The sequence below is a fragment of the Aplidium turbinatum genome, chromosome 2 (genome assembly GCF_918807975.1).
Source record: "Aplidium turbinatum chromosome 2, kaAplTurb1.1, whole genome shotgun sequence".
Taxonomy (NCBI): Eukaryota; Metazoa; Chordata; class Ascidiacea; order Aplousobranchia; family Polyclinidae; genus Aplidium; species Aplidium turbinatum.
This window is the reverse complement of record NC_137473.1, coordinates 42,750,900-42,771,809: the sequence shown is the minus strand read 5'-3', so window position 1 is coordinate 42,771,809 and position 20,910 is coordinate 42,750,900. Positions and strand designations below refer to the sequence as shown.

General features: G+C 43.4%; 1 protein-coding gene across 1 annotated transcript in view; it reads left to right on the top strand.

Annotated features, from left to right (window-relative positions):
• LOC145764311 (titin-like) overlaps window positions 1-20,910 on the top strand; it is a 208,059-nt gene that overhangs the window by 164,362 nt on the left and 22,787 nt on the right. The window contains 7 exon segments of the mRNA XM_082575929.1: window positions 89-271; window positions 395-605; window positions 915-1,190; window positions 1,512-1,803; window positions 2,055-2,355; window positions 2,436-2,609; window positions 3,373-20,646. Coding sequence (XP_082432055.1) covers window positions 89-271; window positions 395-605; window positions 915-1,190; window positions 1,512-1,803; window positions 2,055-2,355; window positions 2,436-2,609; window positions 3,373-20,646 — 18,711 coding nt within the window.

The following is a 20,910-nucleotide window of genomic DNA, read 5'->3' as shown; positions in this document are numbered from 1 at the left end:
ACAACGGTTCTCCTAGTGAGACTAACAACCGTTTATTCACTCCGCATATTCGTAAAAATACCATTGTATCTTTGCTTTCCAACTTCAGAAAACCAACAAAATTACGATATCGGAACCCGAATATAAAGCGACTGGCTTGGTACAAGGATTGGAGTACGAGTTCCGGGTGTACGCGCAAAACGAAGCAGGGTTAAGCAAAGCGAGCAGACCGAGCGAAATGATTCTTTGCAACGATCCGATAGACCCACCTGGAAAGCCAGCAGCACTGCAGGTACCCTTGAGATTATGAACCAGATAAGTGCTTAGCAACATGCGGAAAAAAACTTGACTTAAGTTATGAAACATGTCTTAAATTTTTCTGTCTCAAATTTACCGCAAGTATTTGTTTTGTAAGGTTGGAAGTCGCTATGTGACTGTGGAATGGGAAAAGCCGTCATACAATGGCGGAAGTCCTATTACCGGTTACAACATTGAAAAACGAGAACTCCCTCAAGGAAAGTGGCTCAAAGCTAACTTCGGAAAAGTCACCGAAACTTACTTCAAAGTTGACGGTTTAACTGAAAATTCGATGTATGAATTCCGCGTTTTTGCAAAGAACGCTATTGGTAAGTATTCCTTGCCACGGTTCATAAAACTTTAGATGGACATCCAATTATTATTCCAGTGTTATTAGAAGGAAAAATGAACGGCAAACGAAATAGGGGCAAACCACCAAGAATTCGGACTAATGATATTGAAGACTGGTCAGGACTTAATTACTAAACTGCAGTAGAAAAATCTCACAACAGAGAAACTTGCCGCCTCATTGCCTCCAACCCTCGACGAGAGGAAGGAATTTAATGATGATGGTGGTTAATATTCCAATAAGATTTTTTTGTCGCACATGCTGATTTGAACTGTTATGTTTCATCAAGGTACTAGCTCTGAACCATCAGAAGTCTCTTCTCCTGTGACATGCAAGGACGAACTTGAGCCACCGAGTGTTGAGTACGATCAAAATTTGAAGGATATACAAATCGTGAAAGCCGGTACAACGGTCAAGTTCAGTGTTCGTATTTATGGTAAACCACCCCCTTCTGTGAAGTGGGTTAAAGAGGAACGTATAATCGATAGCACCCCACGCATCAAAGTCAATCACACCCCAACACACGCGTTTCTGACCATCAGCGATACCACAAGGAAAGACACAGGTGGGATAAAAACTTTACTGAATTTTACTTATTGTATTGGCAACTACTACATTATATAAGATTAACGAAAAATACATAACCTTGTGCGTACAGTTAATTAAAGCTGATTCCAGCATACCATTAACACAGAAAAAAACATCAAGTGCATGCTAATTCCGGTGTCTACTGTACAAAGTAAACAATATGACATTACTTAACTTAATTCGTAACTTATTATAGCCAAGTTGTTGATTTATCTTATCTAAAGTAATTTTCTTTTGCAGAAGGCCGTATAACTGATGTCTCGATGATAATTGTCTTATATATTGTACCCATGTGCAGGTTCATATACCGTTGTTCTCACCAACGAAGCCGGAGAACGTTCTATGACGGTGCAATTGAAGGTTCTGGACATTCCTGGCCCTGTACGTCACTTGGACATCGAGAACGTGGCGGCCACTAAGTGTACTGTGACGTGGGACACTCCTGAAGAAGATGGGGGAAGCCCCATTACGAACTACGTTGTTGAGAAGCGGGAGACTACCCGAGTTAGTTGGACACAGATCGCCTCATCCGTACAAAGCCGCTTTCTCAAAGTTCATCACTTGGTGAAAGGAAATGAGTATCTATTCAGGTATCTTGCTTTCAGTTGTCTTTCGATTTTGTTGCTTCAAACAAGAGATTATTGTTAGTTTTTCTTTGGAAATAGTTTCATTTGAAGCTACAGTGTTGTTGACTGCATGTTGAAGCGTAGAAAAGCAGTTACCGCGCTTCCTTCAACAGCTACTGTAATTTTTAGTATGTGTAAGAAACTGATGAATCCTACAAATTGTAGACGTTCTTAGCATTAATATAAATAAATAACATTTTACCCTTTCTTTCCAGGGTTCGTGCTGAAAATAAGTATGGTCTTGGTGATCCTGCGGAATCTTCTCCAGTCACTACCAAAAATCCATTTAAGACTCCGGGTCCTCCAGGGAAGCCCGAGATAAAGGGAGTTAGCAAAAAAGGCCTGATATTGACATGGACGCGCCCGGAAACCGATGGTGGTTCGGAAATAACAAACTACATTGTCGAAAAGCGAGAAAAACTTGGACCCAAGTGGCTATCGGTGACGTCACGACAGATAGATGAGTGCCGGTTGAAGGTCGTTGGTCTGCAGGAGGATCAAGAATACCAATTTCAAGTTCGTAACAGTTTCATAACGTTTTTATATCAATTTACTTGAAGAAACTTTTCTCAGAACGGTTGTATTTGAAATTGTAGGTGATTGCTGAAAATGAAGAAGGTCAAGGACCACCCAGTGCGTGCTCGGAGTGTGTGCTGCTACAAGATCCCATATATCCTCCAGGCGAGCCGAGAAATCCAAAGGTCGTCGACACCACTAAGTCATCGATACATTGCTCATGGCTCCCTCCAACTTATGATGGTGGTAGTGAGGTATGTTTGCCTGCATGTTTCAACGCAGCCGCCGTGCATATATAGTTATATACGCTAACCCAGTGGTTTTCAACCTTTTTTGGTAAAACGGAACTCACGAAGCATTCCAAAAGCTGGAGGAACCCCTATTCAATAATTTACTTTATCCAAAAAACATCGTTTAATTAATAAAATTAAATTAAAATACTCATGTTCAGTTTTATTTATGTACAATAATCTATCCATACTTGTAAGGCTGTAAGCAGAATTTTATAAATTATAAATATATATAAAAACAAACCTAATACTGGCAAAACAAAATGATCTCTAACACGTTCACGGCGATTTGACCCACCGGTGTATAAACGAACTGTCTGAAAGAACTCCTTGAAGAGAAGAAAACATGACGACAAAGTTTGGCGGGAAAGCAGAAAGTTAAGGGCAATCGCACCACAAGAAAACAACGAAAATTTGGGATTGCAGCGAACGTGTTAAAGTGTAGCAAATGTATTAATAGTGGCAAACCTAATCAATATTTGATTATATTTAAACAATATGCGTATAATAATAAAATAGACTCTCGGATTTGAATGTAAACTTGCGGAACCCCTAGATTTACTGGCGGAACCTTAGGGTTCCGCGAAACTCTGGTTGAAAACCACTGCGCTAACCATTGAGCGCAAGCAAGCATATTTTTTGAGAAGCGTGGTATAATTTCACATCTATCTGCCGTAAACTGTTATAGCAAGTTAATTTTGCGTATTAACATTATTTTTAACAACAGATCACGGGCTACGTGGTTGAAGTATTGGATGAGAACTTGGAATCTGACGAATGGATCCAATGCTCTCCACCTTCCGGTGTTGTCAACCCTCAACATACAATCACCGGACTCCACAGCAACCATCAATACAAAATAAGAATCAGCGCTAAGAACGCTGCCGCAACTGGAAACCCAGCTGAGCTACCAACGTCGTTTCAACCTAAAGATATTTTAATTGCTCCTGAGATTGACATAGAAGGTGATATTGGTCGCGCGGTATCCGTAAAGGCTGGAGAAACTCTTCGATTGCTTTCTAGTTTTTGCGGTCGCCCGCCACCAACAGTCAAGTGGACGAAGGAAGGTGACTTGAACCCAAGCAGTCAGGTAGAAACTACAGAGTCTACAACGCTTTTGCTTATCAATGATTGCACCAGACATGACGCTGGTAAATATGTTCTTACGCTAGAAAATTCTTCAGGTAGCAAATCTGTGACGATGACAGTGAAGGTGTTAGACACGCCAGGCCCCGTCAAAAACTTGAAGGTGGCTGAAGTCACTCGTCAACACGTCATCCTAAACTGGGAGGCTCCGGAATTGGACGGTTCCGCAGCCATATCTAATTACAGAATCGAAAAGCGAGAAACAACTCGAAAGGCATTCCAAGCTGCCGGAAGTTCTTCTCTTAGAACAAACTACAAAGTTACAGGGCTCATCGAAGGAAGCTCGTTTGTGTTTCGGGTTATCGCTGAAAACAAACATGGTGCTGGTGTCCCTTGCGAAACGTCACAAGCGGTAAAAGTATCAGAAGTTCCGAGTACTCCTGAGAAAATACATGTTGGGGAAGTTACTGACACATCTGTAGGGTTAACGTGGGACAAGCCAGAACACAATGGAGGAAGCCCAATCACTGGGTATGTGGTTGAGTATAAGCAACATGGCGACCACTCATCATGGGCTGTGTGCGGGACAACGAAAGACACTAGATTAACAGCAAAGAAGCTGTCAACAGGAAAGAATTACGTGTTTCGTGTAAGAGCTCAAAATGAAGTAGGTCTGTCTGATGGACGCGAAACGAACTCTGTAACTGTCCGCGAGATTATGGCTGAGCCGGATATTGACACACGAGACCTACACAACAACACGATTATGGAGAAAGCTGGAAAAGACGTTCATCTTCGTATTCCTTATTCTGGCAAACCGTTACCTTCTCTCAGCTTTATTAGAAATGGAGAATCGCTAAAGCAAACGAGCCGCGTTAATTCTGATACATCTGACGGGGTAGCGTTGCTTAACGTTGGATCGATCAGTCGAAAAGATGCTGGAGATTACGAAATTGTGGCTAAAAACACAGTTGGTTCAAAGAAGGTTGTTTTGCATTTTGTTGTCATGGAAACTCCATCTCCGCCAAATGGGCCCATCAAAATCTCTGATGTCAGTGCGGAGAGCGTTACGCTGTCTTGGGAACCGCCTCTCGAAGACGGAGGTACTCCTATCACACACTACACCGTCGATAAACTGGATAGCGTACTTGGTTGGACTGAGGTGTTCGGCTTTGTTGTTCGTACGACACAGAGAGTGACAAGACTCACAGCCGGCCAGGATTATGTGTTTAGAGTTCGTGCCGCAAACAAGTTCGGACTCAGTCAGCCGCTTGATTCAGAACACGTCATCGCCAAGCATCCGTTCACAACGCCTGGAAGCCCTGGAACGCCTCAAGTTCTATCAGTGACCGGCGACGCAGCGATCATAGAATGGCAAGAGCCTTCTTCAGATGGAGGCTCCTCTATTCTAGGTTACCACGTTGAACGCAAAGATAGAAACTCAATACTTTGGGAGAAAGCAAATTCTTATGCAGTTAAAGACACCAAATTTAAATGTTCAAACTTGCAGGCCGGCCTTAGTTATGAATTCCGCGTTGTTGCTGAAAATCTGGCCGGTCTTGGGAAGATGAGCAAACCTTCTGACAGTGTTGTTGCGCGTGATCCCATTGAGCCTCCTCGGAACGTGCATGTCACAAACATAGCAAGGACAAGCATTACACTTGGTTGGAAACAACCCGAATACGATGGTGGGAGTCGCATTACTGGATACGTCATTGAAAAACAAGAGCTGCCCAACGGCCGCTGGATTAAGTGCAATTTCAACAAGGTCGTTGATACATCTTTCCAAGTTGACGGACTTATTGAAGGAAATTCCTTCCAGTTGAGAGTTTTTGCTCAGAATTCTGCAGGTAGTGTCAGTGAGCCATCCGCGCCTACACCTGCTGTGACAACGTGCGATCATGTAAAGCCTGCTAGTGTTGATGTAGATGCGGAATATAGAGGTGTTGTAATGGTGAAAGCTGGAGACAATTTTTCTCTTAAAGCTTACATCGATGGGACCCCATATCCGTCAATATCGTGGGAAAAGGATGACAAGGAATTTGAAAGCACGTCTAAAATGGCCATCAACAACGTCAAGGGAAAATCAATCGTGACCGTAAAGGATGCATCTCGTCTGGATAGCGGCGATTACACAGTTAAAGTGCGAAATCATGGAGGAGAAACATCTTTGAACATCAATGTTCGTGTTTTGGATACCCCGGGACCTTGCCAAGATGTGACTGTAAGTGGGGTGATTGCTGACAGATGCAAGTTGGCATGGCAACCGCCCAAACTAGATGGTGGAGCCAAAATATCAAATTACTCAATTGAAAAACGCGAAGTATCGAGGTTGGCCTGGACTTTGGTGACTTCGACCGTAGAGGGAACGCAGCATAAAGTAACTGGTTTGTTGCGAGGAAATGAGTACATTTTTAGAATTCGTGCTGAAAATAAGTTTGGAAGAGGAGAAGCTGTTGAAACGGATCCTGTTGTTGCTATTGATCCTTATGTTGCTCCTGGAGCTGCAAGCAATCTTCTGGTTTCTAATGTTATGAAAAATAGCTGCACATTGTCGTGGGATCGCCCGGAAACAGACGGTGGTGCAGATATTTCTGGATACATTGTTGAAAGAAGAGAAAAGAATTCAACCAGATGGCTTAGAGTAAACCAGAGATTGGTTTCTGATACCAGGCTCAGAATAAGCGACCTGAAAGAAGGCACTCAGCAAGAGTTCAGGGTCTACGCAGAAAATCGAGCTGGCGTTGGAGTCGCAAGTGATGCTACAAATTACGTCACACTCTCCGACCCTCTGTACCCTCCAGAAGGGCCAGGTGCACCACACGTTATTGACAGCACTAATACATCAGTGACGCTTCGATGGACCCGACCTATGTATGATGGAGGTTCACACATCATTGGATATTCTGTTGAATTTCTTCAACGCTCCGAAGATGACGATTGGGAAAAGATGCTGATCGATGGAAGCGATGCAATATGGTGCAAAGCAGTTGATTCCAGTCAGCTGCGCTCACCAACATACACAGTGACAGGGCTACCTGCTGGAAAAAGTTTTCACTTTCGTGTTTGTGCTCACAACAAGGTCGGGGCATCAAAACCCAGTTTAGTAACCAACGTTAGTCCCTGCGAAAGGCATGAAGCACCGACATTGGATCCAGAAGGCGTTTTGCGAAAAACTCTCACCGTTAGAGCTGGTGGATCAGTTCGCCTTGCTGTACCTATTAGTGGCCGTCCATCACCGAGTGTAGTTTGGTCTCGACCAAACGCTGCTGTCCACGATCGTGCTATCATCGACACAACCGATACCATGACTACTTTGTTGATTGAAAACGTAACCAGAGATGATAGTGCCAAGTATACTCTCAGCTTAGAAAATCAAAGTGGTTCTATGTCTGCCGATGTTTCCGTAGTAGTTCTGGATAGTCCGGGACCACCAGGAGATTTCACCATAACAAAAATGTCTAAAAACACGGCAACGGTGGCTTGGAAACCTCCTGAAAATGATGGAGGAAGTTTAGTTACAAATTACATTCTCGAACGTCGAGACGCAACCAGAAAGTCATGGTCTACGGTGGAAACAGCCTGTTCACGCCTGTCCTACAAGTTCACAAAATTGGAAGAAGGAACTTACTATTTCTTTAGAGTTATGGCTGAAAATGAATATGGAATAGGAGCTTCAGCACAAACTGATAAGCCAGTGCGAGTTTCCGAAGAACCTGGACCACCCGGCTCGGTTAGATGCATTGACATTACAAAAGACAGCGTTACTTTGCAATGGACAAAGCCTGATTATGACGGAGGAAGTGATATTTTGGACTACACTATTGAACAAAAAATCAAAGGTTTTGATCAGTGGTCAAAAACAAAAGTAGTTAAAGCTTCTGTTAATAATGTTACAATAAGTAATCTTAATGAAAATCAACAATACGTGTTTCATGTGTATGCATCTAACGAGAGGGGAACTGGTGAGCCAACAGAACTTCCTACTTATGTCCTTGTTAAAACGCAAACTGCACCACCAGATGTTGAGCTTGGTGGATTTGCGCATAAATTGGTTGAAGGAAAAGCCGGGTCAAACCTAAAGACATCTTTTGTTGTGAAAGGAAAGCCTTTTCCAAGCATTGATTGGAAGTGCAAAGGAGAAGAACTTAAAATGACGAGCCGAATAAACTATGAAGTTAACAACAACGCTGTGACGTTTAATATAAAAGATGCCAAACTTAGTGATTCTGGTCCATATAGTTTAATTCTCGAAAACAGTGTCGGAATGCAAACCGTGCATGTGTTGGTACGTGTGCTGGACAAGCCTGGCCCTCCGATGGGTCCCATTGAATTTTCGAAGGTTTGTGCAGACTCCATGACGTTGTCATGGAAACCACCAGAATCTGATGGAGGAGCACCTGTCAACAACTACATTGTTGATATCCGAGAAGTAGCTGGAGATGCCACGGAATGGAGGATGATATCTGGGTCTACCGCCCGTACCACGATAAAAGTTAATAGACTAACAACAGGAATGGACTATTCATTCCGCATCAGAGCTGAAAATAGATTTGGAATCGGTAAAGCTTTGGAATCTCAATCTGTAAAAGCTCAGTTTCCTTTCAAAGTTCCTGGCCCACCAACTCGCCCAGTCATTGCCGCGACAACACGTGAAACTATGACGATGCAGTGGCAAGCCCCAGCGAGTGATGGTGGATCGCCTATCATTGGATACCACATGGAAAAGAAAGAACGAAACTCAATACTGTGGACGAAATGTAGTCAAACTACAATCACCAAGCCTGAATATAAAGTCGTCAATCTCCAAGAAGGTCTAGAATATGAGTTTCGCGTTTTTGCAGAAAACGAGGCAGGATTCGGAAAGCCAAGCAAGCCATCGGATCCTGCATTTGCTCGTGATGCTATTGATACGCCACAAGATCTAGATGTTATCGGCATTACAAGAAACTCCATTCATGTTCAATGGAAGAAACCCGCTTATGATGGGGGATCCAAAATTACTGGATATATAATCGAACGGCTTGAACTTCCTGATGGCCGTTGGCTCAAATGCAACTTCAGCAATGTTTCTGATACGAACTTCGACATTCGTGGCCTCAAAGAAGGATCCAAATATTTGATTCGTGTTGCTGCTAAAAATGCCGCTGGGTCTACAAGCATACCCACCACCCTAGCTAACCCAGTTCTTGTAAAAACAGAGATGACTCCGCCTATCATTGACATGGATCCTCGGTACGCTGAGGTCGTCACTATTCAAGCTGGAAGAACTATCAAACTTGAAGCAGGGATACTTGGTAAACCAGCTCCTAGTGTAACATGGAAGAAAGGTGACCAAGATATTAACACTGCAGGTCGAACATCTGTTATTAATTTGGATCTGTCATCGTGCTTAGTTATACAAGAAGCTTGCCGGGAGGACACAGCCACATACACTATCACAGCCCAAAACTTTTCTGGATCAAGATCTCTTTCAATTCAAGTCAAGGTCTTAGATAAACCAGGAGTTCCTCAAGGGCCGCTGCAGATATCTCAGACAACATCGGACACGTGTGCTATTAGCTGGAAACCATCGAAGAACGATGGTGGCGCTAAAATCACCAACTACGTGGTTGAAAAACGAGAAACGACTCATTTGTCATGGGTTCTTGTCAATCCCCAAGTGACGGGACTTTCCTGCAAAGTTGGAAAGCTGCTGAAAGGCAATGAATATATCTTCCGTGTCAAAGCAGAGAATAAATACGGGGTTGGTGCTGCACTTGATTCGAAAGAATTTGTAGTGGAAAGCCTTCACGGAAAGCCTACATCACCAAATTCGTTGCAAGTGACTTCTGTGACTAGTAACTCAGCTACGCTGTCATGGGAACGGCCTAGTAGCGACGGCGGTGCTGAAATTAGTGGATATATTATAGAGAAGAAACAACAATCTGGTTTGAGATGGATTACTGTCAATAGACAGCCAATCTTGGATTTGCGCCACAAAGTCAATGGTTTAAATGAAAACCAATCATATGAATTTCGCGTTTGCGCTGAAAACTCTTCTGGTGCTGGTCCTTGGAGTAATGTTACCCCAAACGTCTTGATTCAGAAACCAACTTATCCACCTGAACCTCCTTTGAATCTTAGGGTTGATGACACAACAAAATCATCAGTGACATTATCATGGATTACACCCACCTATGATGGCGGAAGCAAAGTGTTGGGCTATGTTGTTGAAATGTGTCAATATAAAAAGCCAAGAAATATATCACAATCATCAGCGTACACTACAAGTATGGATGAAACGGGTGAAAGCAAAACTGCTGAAGATGATACAGAAGAAATTGCAAGAGACTGGCTGAAAGTGTCAGGGAAAAGTCTGGTTCGGGATACTGAATATGTAGTAGCTGGTCTTCGTGACAGTTCTGAGCACTTCTTCCGCGTTGCGGCTGTAAACAAAGTCGGTACCGGTCAATGGATGCAATTAAGAATTCCAGTGACTTGCGTAGATCGATTTGAAGCGCCCGAACTTATGCTTGACGAAACGGTTCATCGTAACGTTACTTTGAAAGCTGGGGCCGTACTTAGACTTAACCTTGGATATAGAGGTCGTCCTGTTCCAACTATTACCTGGAACAAAGCTGACAGTACAGTAGATGCGCTTAAAACAAGAGCAGTGATAGATACAACGCAATATAATAGCTCTTTGACTATCAACGATGCAACACGGTATGATGCTGGAAAATACATGATTACAGTAGAAAATTCAGAAGGATCGATAGACTTTGTCTATAATGTTAAAGTACTCGACACACCTGGACCAGTCAGTGGTCTTCGGGTGACCGATGTTTCATCCGAGTCCGCAACCTTGCAATGGCAAGATCCTGAAAACGACGGTGGAAGCGTTGTGACAAACTATTTGGTTCAAAAACGTGAATTGTCTCGGAAAGCGTTCACTACTGCCACAAGTGATTGCTCACGCAACACTTATAAAGTAATGTCACTACAAGAAGGGGACAGCTACATTTTTCGAGTTATTGCCGAAAATGCAAATGGACTTGGTGTTCCGATGGAGATATCGACACCAGTAACAATATCAATGAAACCTTCACCGCCTGGAAAAATCAAAGTCACTGATGTTACCAAATCTTCAGTGTCACTCGCTTGGTCGAAGCCTGAACACAATGGTGGAAGCGAAATCACTTCTTACGTTGTGGAAAAGGTTTTATCTGGTTTTGATAATTGGCAACAGTGCTCCAACACCAATCTTCTTTCGTCGACCATCAACGGTCTCGAAGAGGGCAGAGAATACTTGTTTCGAGTAAATGCAATGAATGCTGTTGGCAGCAGCGATCCGTCGACTCTTCAATCTACAGTTACCGTGAAAGACATTGTCGAAGAACCAGCTGTGTTATGCTCTGACTTACCAACTGGGGGTGTATACAAAAAAGCTGGCAGTAGCCTAACAATAAGTCTTCCTATTGCCGGTAAACCAACCCCTGAGATATCATGGAAGAAAGACGGCTTAGATCTGAAACAAACAACAAGGTTATCTACCTTTGCAACAGCTACTGACACAACCCTTAACATAAAATCATTGTTGTTGGAAGATTCTGGAACTTATGAAATTGTTGCCAAAAATAAATTAGGATCCACCAGTGGCAAAGTAAAACTGTACGTATTAGACAGACCAGGAAAGATAAACAATCTGGTTGTTGAGTCTGTCACAGAAAATTCAGTGTATCTGGTCTGGGAGCCCCCTTTGCAAGACGGGGGTTGCCAGATTAGCAACTACCATGTCCAGATGCGAGACGCTGAATCCGACACGTGGTTTGATTGTTCTGCAATTGCTGTTCGTCCCAGAATTAAAATCAACAAACTGACGTTGGGAAAAGAATACCAATTTCGTGTTGCTGCAGTGAACAGATACGGAGACGGAGAATTTGTCACGTCTGAAAGAGTTACAGTTAATTATCCGTTTAACAAACCAGGCCCTCCTGGCATACCGCACGTCGGAATGGTCGGGTCGGATCACGTTGTATTGCGGTGGGAAAAAAGCGTGCACGACGGAGGAAATCCTATCATATGCTACCATGTTGAAATGAAAGATAAAAATAGCATCATTTGGCGCAAGGTTAACAGAAGAGATGTTCACGACACCAGTTTTAAAGTAACAAATCTTCAACATGGCCTAACTTACGAATTTCGGGTTTGCGCTGAAAATGCAGCAGGCTGCGGAAAATTTAGTCAACCGTGTGATCCCGTTGTAGCACGTGATCAGATATCTCCGCCAACTGGCGTTGAAGTTTCTGGTGTCACTCGCACCACAGTGGATTTGTTTTGGACGAAACCAGAAAATGATGGTGGTGCGAAGATCACTGGTTATGTTGTTGAACGAAGAGAACTCCCAACTTATCGGTGGTTAAAGTGCAACTTTAGTAATCTTAATGAGTGTAAATACACTGTGACAAGTTTAACCGAAGACGTCACCTATGAATTTCAAATTATTGCCAAAAATGCTGCTGGCTCTGTGTCGCAACCAAGTGAGCCGAGCAGTCAAGTTACTTGTAAGGACAGCTTCACTCCACCTAGAATTGACCTTCAAGGCAACTTGGCTGATACAACTATTGTTAAAGCAGGTGAATCAGTCAAACTTGCTGCTTCCGTTTTTGGCAAGCCAAGCCCAACAATCACATGGATTCGCAATGGTGTAGAATTAGACAGCACGCCAAAAACCGAAATATTCAATCGTGACAACATGACAACTCTTATCATTAAAGATGCTAACCGCAATGACAGCGGTGAATACGTGTTGAATGTTAAAAATTCTGCCGGAGAACGTTCTCTTGTATTGACTGTTAAAGTTTTAGATTGTCCTGGCCAACCTACTGGGCCACTAGCAATCACAGATCTAACATCAGAACGCTGCAGATTGACATGGCGACCTCCAGTAAGCAATGGAGGATCTCCCGTCACACACTATGTGATAGAAAAGCGGGAGACATCACGTCTCGCTTGGACGTTGGTTGAGACAGGTGTTGAAGGTGTGACAGCAAAAGTGTCCCGCTTGTTGAAAGGAAATGAGTATATATTTCGTGTAATGGCCGTCAACAAGTATGGCACTGGTGTACCACTGGAATCTATGCCTGCTGTTGCTCAAGATCCATTCTCAGTACCGGGACAACCTGGAAAGCCAATGGTTTCAACCGTGATGAAGAACTCTGCTGTAATATCTTGGACAAGACCTCAAGATGATGGTGGAAGCGAAATATTGGGTTATCACATTGAACGAAAAGAGCGCAACTCTATAAGGTGGATTCGAGCTGTTCGTAAGTTGGTAACTAGCTTGCATCACAAAGTTGAAGGGCTAAGCGAAGGTTCATATTACGAATTCCGAGTCGCCGCTGAAAATGCCGCTGGCACTGGCATGATGTCAGAAGATTCAGAAGCTGTTTGTTGTAAAGAACCAATCTATGTTTCAGGACCGACTGGCATCCCTAAGGTTGTTGATACCACACGAAAGAGTGTAAGTTTGTCGTGGTCGCCTCCTTCATACGATGGTGGGGCTCAAGTAACTGGGTACCACGTTGAAATATCACCTAAAGATGGGTCGACTGACGATTGGACAAAATGTACACCATCAGATGGGACCAGGTTACCCAAATATACAGTTTCTGATCTTCAACCTAATAAAGAATACAGGTTCCGTGTGGCGGCAATCAACTCTTGTGGAGTGGGAGAAGCTGTTTTACTTCCAGTTGCTGTTGAAACTACTGATCGAATGGAAGCACCTGAGATACCATCTGATTGCGATCTACGAAAGAATATCACTGTCCGAGCTGGTAACACCATTCGATTGCGCGTGCCAATTCGTGGAAAACCGGCACCATCAGCGCGATGGAGCAAAGAGGGTGTCGCAAATATTGAAAGAGAAAACGATCGGCTTCAAATTGACTCAACAGAATTTGAAACGGCATTCACGATTGTGCAGTGTAATAGAAGTGATTCCGGAAAGTACACGTTGACCTTAAACAATACTTCCGGAGAGTTGACATCAAGTTGTTTCATTAAAGTTCTTGACACTCCAGGCAAATGTGAACACCTTGAAATAAATGGCGCCACAAAATCACATGCGATTTTAAGTTGGAATCCTCCGATTAACGACGGAGGTGCAAGTATCACGAACTACATTGTGGAGAAAAAAGAAACTGGATATAAAGCTTGGTCAACTGTAACGACCAGTTGTCAGCGTTGCCACATCAAAGTTAATTTAATAGAAGGGCGAAGTTATTTGTTCAGAATAATGGCTGAAAATGAAAGCGGTATTGGCGAACCGTTGGAGACAGCATCACCCACGAAGGCAATTGAGGTTCCAGGAACACCCGACAAGTTAAAAGTCGTGGATGTGACGAAATCATCAGTGACACTGCAGTGGAACAAACCAGAAGAGGACGGTGGTTCAAAAGTTACTGGTTATATCATTGAATCATTAGAAAAAGACCAAAACAAATGGATTAAACGAAGCACAACAAGCAATCAGCGCGTCACTATAACCAATCTCAAGGAAGGGCAAGAGTACGCGTTCCGTGTGATCGCACTAAATGAAGCAGGTGCCTCCGATCCTTACGAAGCAGCTTCACTTGTGTTGATCCGTGACACACTTCTTCCTCCTGTACTCGATTTGTCATTGTTACCTCACGGGGTGGTGCACGTCCGAGCTGGCGCACATCTTAACGTTGAGATCCCATACGCAGGTAAGCCAACGCCTTCTGTGTGTTGGATGAAGAAAAGAGTCAAAATGAATTCTACAAAACGTGTGGACGTTGAAAGTGAAAAAACTGGAATAGCTTCTCTTAAAATCAAGGACACAACAAGAGATGATGAAGGAACTTATGAACTGGTTGCTGAAAACCAAGTTTCGAAACAGTCGGCTGAGATGAAAGTTGTTGTGCTGGACGCTCCAACCGAAGTTTTGAATCTTAAACACTCTGATGTTACTGAGTCATCTGTTGTGTTGTCTTGGGATGTTCCTTTGTTTAACGGGGGTTCATCTATCAGCAGCTATATCGTTGAATGCAGGTCGTCAGAAGAAGCCGAATGGAAAAGTATCTCTTCTTCTGTTGTGAGAACAACATTCAAATGTACTAAATTAGACATCAATAAGGAATACGTGTTTCGTGTGCGAGCCATGAACAGATTTGGAACTAGTCCTGCAGTTGTTTCGGAGTTGGTTCTTATTCAGCTTCCGTACAAAGTGCCTGGTGCCCCAACCTCATGTGTCGTCCAATCGGTTACTAAAGATTCAATGTTGGTTGCATGGCAAGAACCTATGACGGATGGAGGAAGCGCGATCATTGGCTACCACGTCGATGTGAAAGAGCGTAACAGCATTTTATGGAAGAAGGCAAACCGATCAATTGTTCGCAGCACGCATATGCGCGTCACAGGTCTGCAAGAAGGGATAGAATACGAGTTTCGCGTTGCCGCCGAAAACCTTGCCGGGATTGGAAAAATAAGTAAGCCTACCGAAAGTGCAGTAGCGCGTGATCCGGTAGACATTCCCCGAGACGTGGAGATTGTTACTACAACCAGATCTACTTGCTTGATTCGATGGAAAAGTCCAGAATATAACGGCGGTCAACGCATCGTTGGCTACATTGTAGAAAAACGAGATGTCCCCGATGGTAGATGGACGAAAGGTTGCTTCAATTTGATTACGTCCAATGAATATACGATTAGTAGTCTGACCGGCGGTTGCCAATACGAGTTTCGCGTCATAGCTAAAAATGCTGCTGGTATCTTCAGTGACCCTTCTGCGAGCTCAGGAATTGTAACATGTGAAGATGATTTTAAGCCACCAAGGATTGATCTGGATGCTCATCTACTTGAGCAGGTCTCAGTTTTGGCAGGAACCACATTACGTCTTCATGCTGGCGTAGTGGGTAAACCTACTCCCGCCATAGAATGGTTGTTCAATGGAAATAAAGAACGAAAAGGTACAAGATATGTTTTTGACAGTACCACAGATCATTGTAGTTTGATAATTAAGGATTGTTCCCGTCAAGATTCAGGGATATTAACTATTGTGGCTAGGAACGCGTGTGGCGAAAAATCTGCTCAAATCAAAGTTCAAGTTTTAGACAAACCTGGGCCTCCAGGTGGCCCTGTAAGATTTTCAAGAATTACTGATTCTCGTATCACATGTTCCTGGGATCCCCCAGAAGAGAACGGTGGAGCTAAAATCTCTCACTACGTTGTTTCCAAACGGGAAACGTCTCGTCTCTCGTGGTCTGTTGTCACAGAGGCCGAAGAGCTGACAACACACACTGTACAACGACTGATCAAGAACAATGAATACCAGTTCAAAATACAAGCTGTAAACAAATATGGTGTTGGTGATGCACTCATTACGCAGCCTGTGGTGGCTAAGAATAATTTTGTAGCGCCAAGCGCTCCAGGTCGTCCTGATGTTAACAACATCACTAACAGCAGCTGCGTGGTGACGTGGAGTCGACCTACCAATGATGGAGGTGCAGATATTGAGGGTTACTTCGTGGAAAGACGAGACACTAAAAGCTCGCGATGGATTAAATGTAGCAAGAAATTGATTCGAGATCTTCGTTTTAAAGTAACGGAAATGACTGCAAACAATGAATACGAATTCAGGGTGTATGCTGAAAATCCTGCAGGGATTGGCGAGTGCAGCCCACTATCTCTTCCTGTTGTTATATGTGATCCTATACATGTCCCTGGACCACCAAGCAGTCCGAAAGTTCGGGATACAAGTCGAACATCCATCACACTGAACTGGTCCCGACCAGCATATGATGGCGGAAGCCCAATTACAGGATATTTGGTAGAAACAAAACTTGTTGATGACGATTCTCCGGGTGAGAATTCCAATGATCAAGAATGGGTCGTAGCCCGTACTAATGTTTTAGAAAACAGCTGCAGTGTTGACGAATTAGATAATCACTCCTTATACCAATTTCGTGTTTCTGCCATTAACAGAAGTGGAGTTGGGGATCCTTCCTGTGTTCAAGGCGTGATAAAGCCTGAAGATAAACTGGAACCTCCAAGTTATGATTTAGACGCTTCTTTAAGGAAGACTATCTTAGTGAAAGCTGGTAGCATGTTCAGCGTTGACATTCCTGTTTATGGAAGGCCGACTCCTAATATTTTATGGACCAAAAATGATATTAACGTCACCACTAACCCTCGATCTCACGTGGATAAGGTTGATGGAAAAACTGTTTTAGTTTTGCAAGATTGCACTCGATTTGACTCCGGCAAATACGTGCTGAACCTTGAAAATGCCAGTGGCACTTCACAAACTTTTGTTAGCTTAAAAGTATTGGATACTCCTGGACCGCCTGGTCCCATCCGCATCAAAGAAGTTACACAACAGTCCGTGTCAATATCTTGGGATGCTCCTCAAATTGATGGCGGATCGGAAGTGTTCAACTACAGTATCGACAAGAGGGAAACGACTCATCGGGCATGGAGTTCAGTAACTCCAATGTGTTCGAAGTTGTCGTGGAAGATTGATGGCCTCAAAAAGGGGGTGAGCTACTTTTTCAGGGTTTCAGCTGAAAACGAATATGGTCTTGGTGTTCCTTCTGAATCGGAAGCAGTCCTCGCCACACAAGTTCCTTCTGTTGTTTGCAATTTAAAGGTAAATGATGTCACTAATAAGACATTAAAGCTAAATTGGAACAAACCCGAATGTGACGGAGGCACAATGATTGTGGCTTACAATGTGGAATACAAGACGAAGACTGACGAATGGTTGACGGTAAAAACAAGGCATCCTAAGATTTTGCTTGAGAATCTGAAGACAAACGGTGAATATGAAATCCGAGTAGCGGCCGAGAATGAAGCTGGCCTGGGAGAGTGGGTGACAGTCGGCCCGTTGATAGTCCGTGAGCAGTTGATACCACCAGAAGCAGACTTCACATCATTGCCTTCTAACACAATAAACATGAGAGAAGGTGGCAACTTTCGCCTTGACATTCCCTTTTATGGCAAACCATTGCCTTCAGTCAGTTGGGCCAAAGATAGAATTCCTTTGAAGCAAAATGAGCATTTCTCCTTTGAAACTCATCGCGATATTACAGTTCTAATGATTCGAAATGCCAAGAAAAATCATTCCGGTCAATATTACTTATATCTAGAGAGTTCGGCGGGAAGGAAAGAGTTTAAACTGACATTAAATGTTTATGGAAACCCTGGTAAAATAAAGGGATTCATTGAATTTCACGAAATAACTGCAGAAAGCATGATTTTGACTTGGTCACCACCAGAAGAAAATGGCGGCTCGGAAATAAACAATTACGTAATTGAGAAAAGAGACACATCTTCAGACTTGTGGTCTCCAGTCAACGCTAATTGCAGCAGAACTACATTGAAAGCAGGAAAACTTCATGCAAACACTGAATACGTATTCCGTATAGCAGCGGAGAACAAATATGGAATGGGTGAATTTACCGAATCTCAAGAAGTTGTAGCCAAATGTCCATTCAAAGTTCCACGAGGTTTGCCAAAGCCTGAAGTTATTGAAATATTCTGTGACTCCATGAAAATTATCTGGGGAGAATGTCAAAACAATGGTGGTGCAGAAATAACTGGATATCATATTGAACGTAAAGAACGCAATGCCATACTGTGGACGAAACTCAACACGGTAGCTCTCAGACACCGAGAATTCAAAGCTACTGGATTAATCGAAGGACTTGAATATCAATTTAGAATTTACGCTGAAAACATGGCCGGGATAAGCAATTCCAGCGAGCCTAGTAAAGCTGAAAGAGCTCACAATATAGTCAGCCCCCCTGGTTGCCCTGAGTGGACAGATATCACAAGAGATTCTGTTTCTTTGGAGTGGAAACCTCCCAAAAATGATGGTGGAAGTAAAATTATTGGATACAACCTTGAAAAGAGATCTGTTCCAAACGGCCGCTGGTTAAAATGTAACTACACAAACGTTTCAGATTGCGCTTTCACAGTAACAACTTTAAACACTGGTGAGACGTATCAGTTCCGAGTTATTGCACGTAATTCCTCCGGAACAATAAGCAATCCATCCCTACCCAGCGCCGAGGTTGTCTGTCATGACGACTTTCAACCACCCACTATTTATCTCAGTAATGACGTCTTGGATGGCGTTTCAATACACGCGGGAACTACACTGAAGTTAAAGGCTGCTGTTGGAGGAAAACCTTTTCCACGAATTACTTGGTTGCACAATGGCAAAGAATTGCTTACTAATGCCCAAGTAGATATTTCGAACGACAATCGCAGTACTCTTCTTACAATAAAGGATACCACTCGCTTGAACTCCGGCACTTACGTCATATCTGCTCGAAATTCTTGTGCAACCAAAACGATGGAGGTTAAAGTCACTGTCTTTGACAAACCTGGTCCGCCTGGAGGACCTGTGAAGATATCGTCTCTTACAAACGAGAAAGCAACTCTGTGGTGGAGTCTTCCTAGTGAAAACGGAGGTGCTGCTGTAGAAAATTACGTGATTGAAAAGCGCGAGACAATGAGGTTGAACTGGGCCTTGGTTACCGCGGCATGTGATGCAACAAACTATACAGTAACACGGTTAATCAAAGGTCATGAATATCAGTTCAGAATATGCGCTCAAAATAAGTTCGGTGTGGGTGACGCATTGCTGTCGGATCCAGTTGTTGCGAAGGTTGCATATACTGTCCCAGATCCACCAGGAAAACCGCAATACGCTAGTTCAACTTCAAAATCCATCACCGTTGCTTTTACTAGACCTATCACAGATGGGGGCTCGGAGATATTAGGATACAACGTGGAAAGGCGTGAGAAGAAGAGTGTTCGATGGCTCCGCGTCAATAAGACGCCAATTACCGATCTTCGTTGTCGTGCGGAAGAACTAATCGAAGGCCACGAATACGAATTCAGAGTTTTTGCTGAAAACCAAGCTGGAGTAAGTAAACCGAGCGAAACGTCGGTACTGATTATTTGCCGCGAACCAATCGGGCCACCTGGTCCTCCAGGAATGTGTCGTGTGGTAGACACAAGTAGAAGCACCATAACTCTTAGCTGGATGCCTCCTACGTTTGATGGAGGCAGCGTTGTTGCTGGATACATTGTTGAAATAAGAAAAGATTCCGACAACGAGCAAGAGGAATGGATTCGCATGAATCCTGATGTCATACGATCCTGTAGTTACATCATTCCAAATCTTGAATACAACACAGAATATTACCTTCGCGTCCGAGCTGTAAGCACTGGAGGCGTTGGGGAACCAGTCACACTGTCTGGAAAGGTTCTGACCACTGACAAAGTAGAACCGCCAGAATTTGAAATCGATTCTAATTTTAAATCTCATTATGTCGTTCGCGCCGGAACGCCTTTGCGACTTTTCATCTTATACCATGGTCGTCCAACGCCGTCTCTGACTTGGTCGAAGCCGGACGTCGTTTTGCAAGATCGCGCTAACATTCAAACAACGGATTATAGCAGCCTGTTGCTGATAAACTCAGCCATTCGAGATGATGCTGGCAAGTACACAATCACCTTGGAGAGCAGCGTCGGTGATAAGAAATTGCACATTAACGTAAAAGTTTTGGACAGTCCTGGACCAGTCGGGATGATCACGTGCAAAGAAGTCACGTGCGATTCAGTGACGCTCACGTGGGATAGCCCAAGTATGGATGGAGGGTCTTTTGTGAAAAATTATATCGTTGAAAAAAGAGAAGTGTCTCGAAAAAGTTGGCAAACCGTCACTACTAAGTGTTCCAGATGCTTATTCAAAGTAACAAACTTGAAAAAGGGTACTACTTACATGTTCCGCGTGTTGCCTGAAAACGAATATGGCATCGGCGTGCCCAGAGAAACTGAAAGTCCAACCACGGTCACTGAAGTACCATCGATGCCCGATCGATTTGACATTGAAGAGGTAAGTTTATTAAATTGTCTTACATAACCTTGCAATTTTTGCTGTTTGGTAAACAGTCTTCACAAGAGATAATAATTAAAAAAGAGTATGCTGCTACTTTTTCTAAAATCCTTTGTCTTATCATCAACACACGCGCAGTTTATCATTGCGGGATTGCAACCCTGATAGGTGCTTGCAAATGATACACTCATAGAGGCAGAGATAATTCCAGTTGTAGTCGAAGTTTATTTCAAATCAAAACTAAAGTGCGGAGATGTTTCTTTT